Source organism: Oncorhynchus clarkii, chromosome 21 (assembly GCF_045791955.1).
Source record: "Oncorhynchus clarkii lewisi isolate Uvic-CL-2024 chromosome 21, UVic_Ocla_1.0, whole genome shotgun sequence".
Lineage (NCBI taxonomy): Eukaryota > Metazoa > Chordata > Actinopteri > Salmoniformes > Salmonidae > Oncorhynchus > Oncorhynchus clarkii.
The window spans coordinates 4,398,166-4,399,605 of record NC_092167.1 but is presented as its reverse complement, the minus strand read 5'-3'; the positions used below and the strand labels follow the sequence as shown (position 1 = coordinate 4,399,605).

Sequence of the window (1,440 nt, the reverse complement as noted above, 5' to 3'; positions counted from 1 at the left end):
CAACACACACACACACACACACACAAGGATAGAAGAACCAACACACACAGACACACACGCGCACACACACACACACACACACACACACACACACACACACACAATGAGTTGCCAGGCGCAAGGTATTTGACACTCCTCTTCTTTGCTCTCTGTCTGTGTTGGAGGAGCTAGAGAGGAGCTAGAGAGGAGCTAGAGAGGAGCTAGAGAGGAGCTAGAGAGGAGCTAGAGAGGAGCTAGAGAGGAGCTAGAGAGGAGCTAGAGAAGAGAGGAGCTAGAGAACATAGAACGTCCAAGGCCTTCCAGACAGAAACAACAACCTCAGTTCAATAACAACTCCTTTTTAGACAGGAGTGCTGAAAGACTAAGGAAGCACACACACATTATGTTCTTCTATCCTTGTGGGGACTTCTGGGGATTTTAGGTCCCCACAAGGATATAATAACCAACACACACACACACACACACACACACACAATGCACACATTGCAATTGAATGTTCCTTGCTTCGAGTGACGGAGTCTCCTTTCTCTCTCCCACTCTCTCTCTCTCTCTCTCTCTCATTCTCTCTCTCCCTGTCTCTCTCTCTCTCTCTGTCTCTTTGTCTCCCTCTCTCTCTCTCTCTCTCTCTCTCTCTCTCTCTCTCTCTCTCTCTCTCTCTCTCTCTCTCTCTCTCTCTCACACACTCTTTCTCTCTCTCTCTCTCTCACTCTCTCTCTCTCTCTCTCTCTCTCTCTCTCTCTAGAACGGACATGTCTGTTGTTCAGTGGACCCCCTGTGCCTTTAGTCTGGCTCAGACAGTGAGAGCGAGCTCTACAAGGCATCTATCTTTGTACAGTCTCACCTTTAATAAGAACTGAAACCCCTCCCCCAAACCTTCAACATCTTTATACCAAATACCACCTGAACCCACCGTTCCAATTGGATATATGGCCTGCCAGCCCAACTCCAACCCTTGGTACCCATCGACAGACTATTGGATGGTAAATATTGGATGGTATTGGATGTTGTGAAATAAAGTCATTTCTTCTGATTGTGTAAAGAAACCTACAGAAGTATCTGTATTCAGTGTTCACCTCTTTCTGCCCGTCTTTCATTTTGTAAAGGAAAAGGACCTTGGTATTTGTGAAAAGTAATGTTCTGGACTTTCTCCACTCCTTTTTGTGTACATTCAGTTGTGTTGTTTGGTTCTGTATTATGGACTGTTTGTTCAGGGTTGAATTGAATTTATTTGATGTCTTGGTATCGTGTATTGATGAAATAAAGATGTCCATTAAAAAGGGGGACTGGTTTTCCCTCTCTGTATGCGATGTCGGTTTGTTTTATAATTCCACTCCTCCCCTATGGAGCTGAGCTGAGGGGGAGGCTGCCATAAAAAGCTCTATGCGTGTAATATGTGTATCACTGCATGTCACGTGCTGCTACAAACTGATCCACGTGCTG

The 1,440-nt window shown here is 45.4% G+C and overlaps 1 protein-coding gene across 1 annotated transcript in view; it reads left to right on the top strand.

Moving 5' to 3' along the window:
• LOC139379279 (protein kinase C-binding protein NELL2-like) overlaps nt 1-784 on the top strand; it is a 109,306-nt gene extending 108,522 nt beyond the window's left edge. The window contains exon 20 of the mRNA XM_071122081.1: nt 743-784. Coding sequence (XP_070978182.1) covers nt 743-784 — 42 coding nt within the window. The remainder of the gene's footprint in view (nt 1-742) is intronic.
• The last annotated feature ends 656 nt before the right edge of the window (nt 785-1,440 follow it).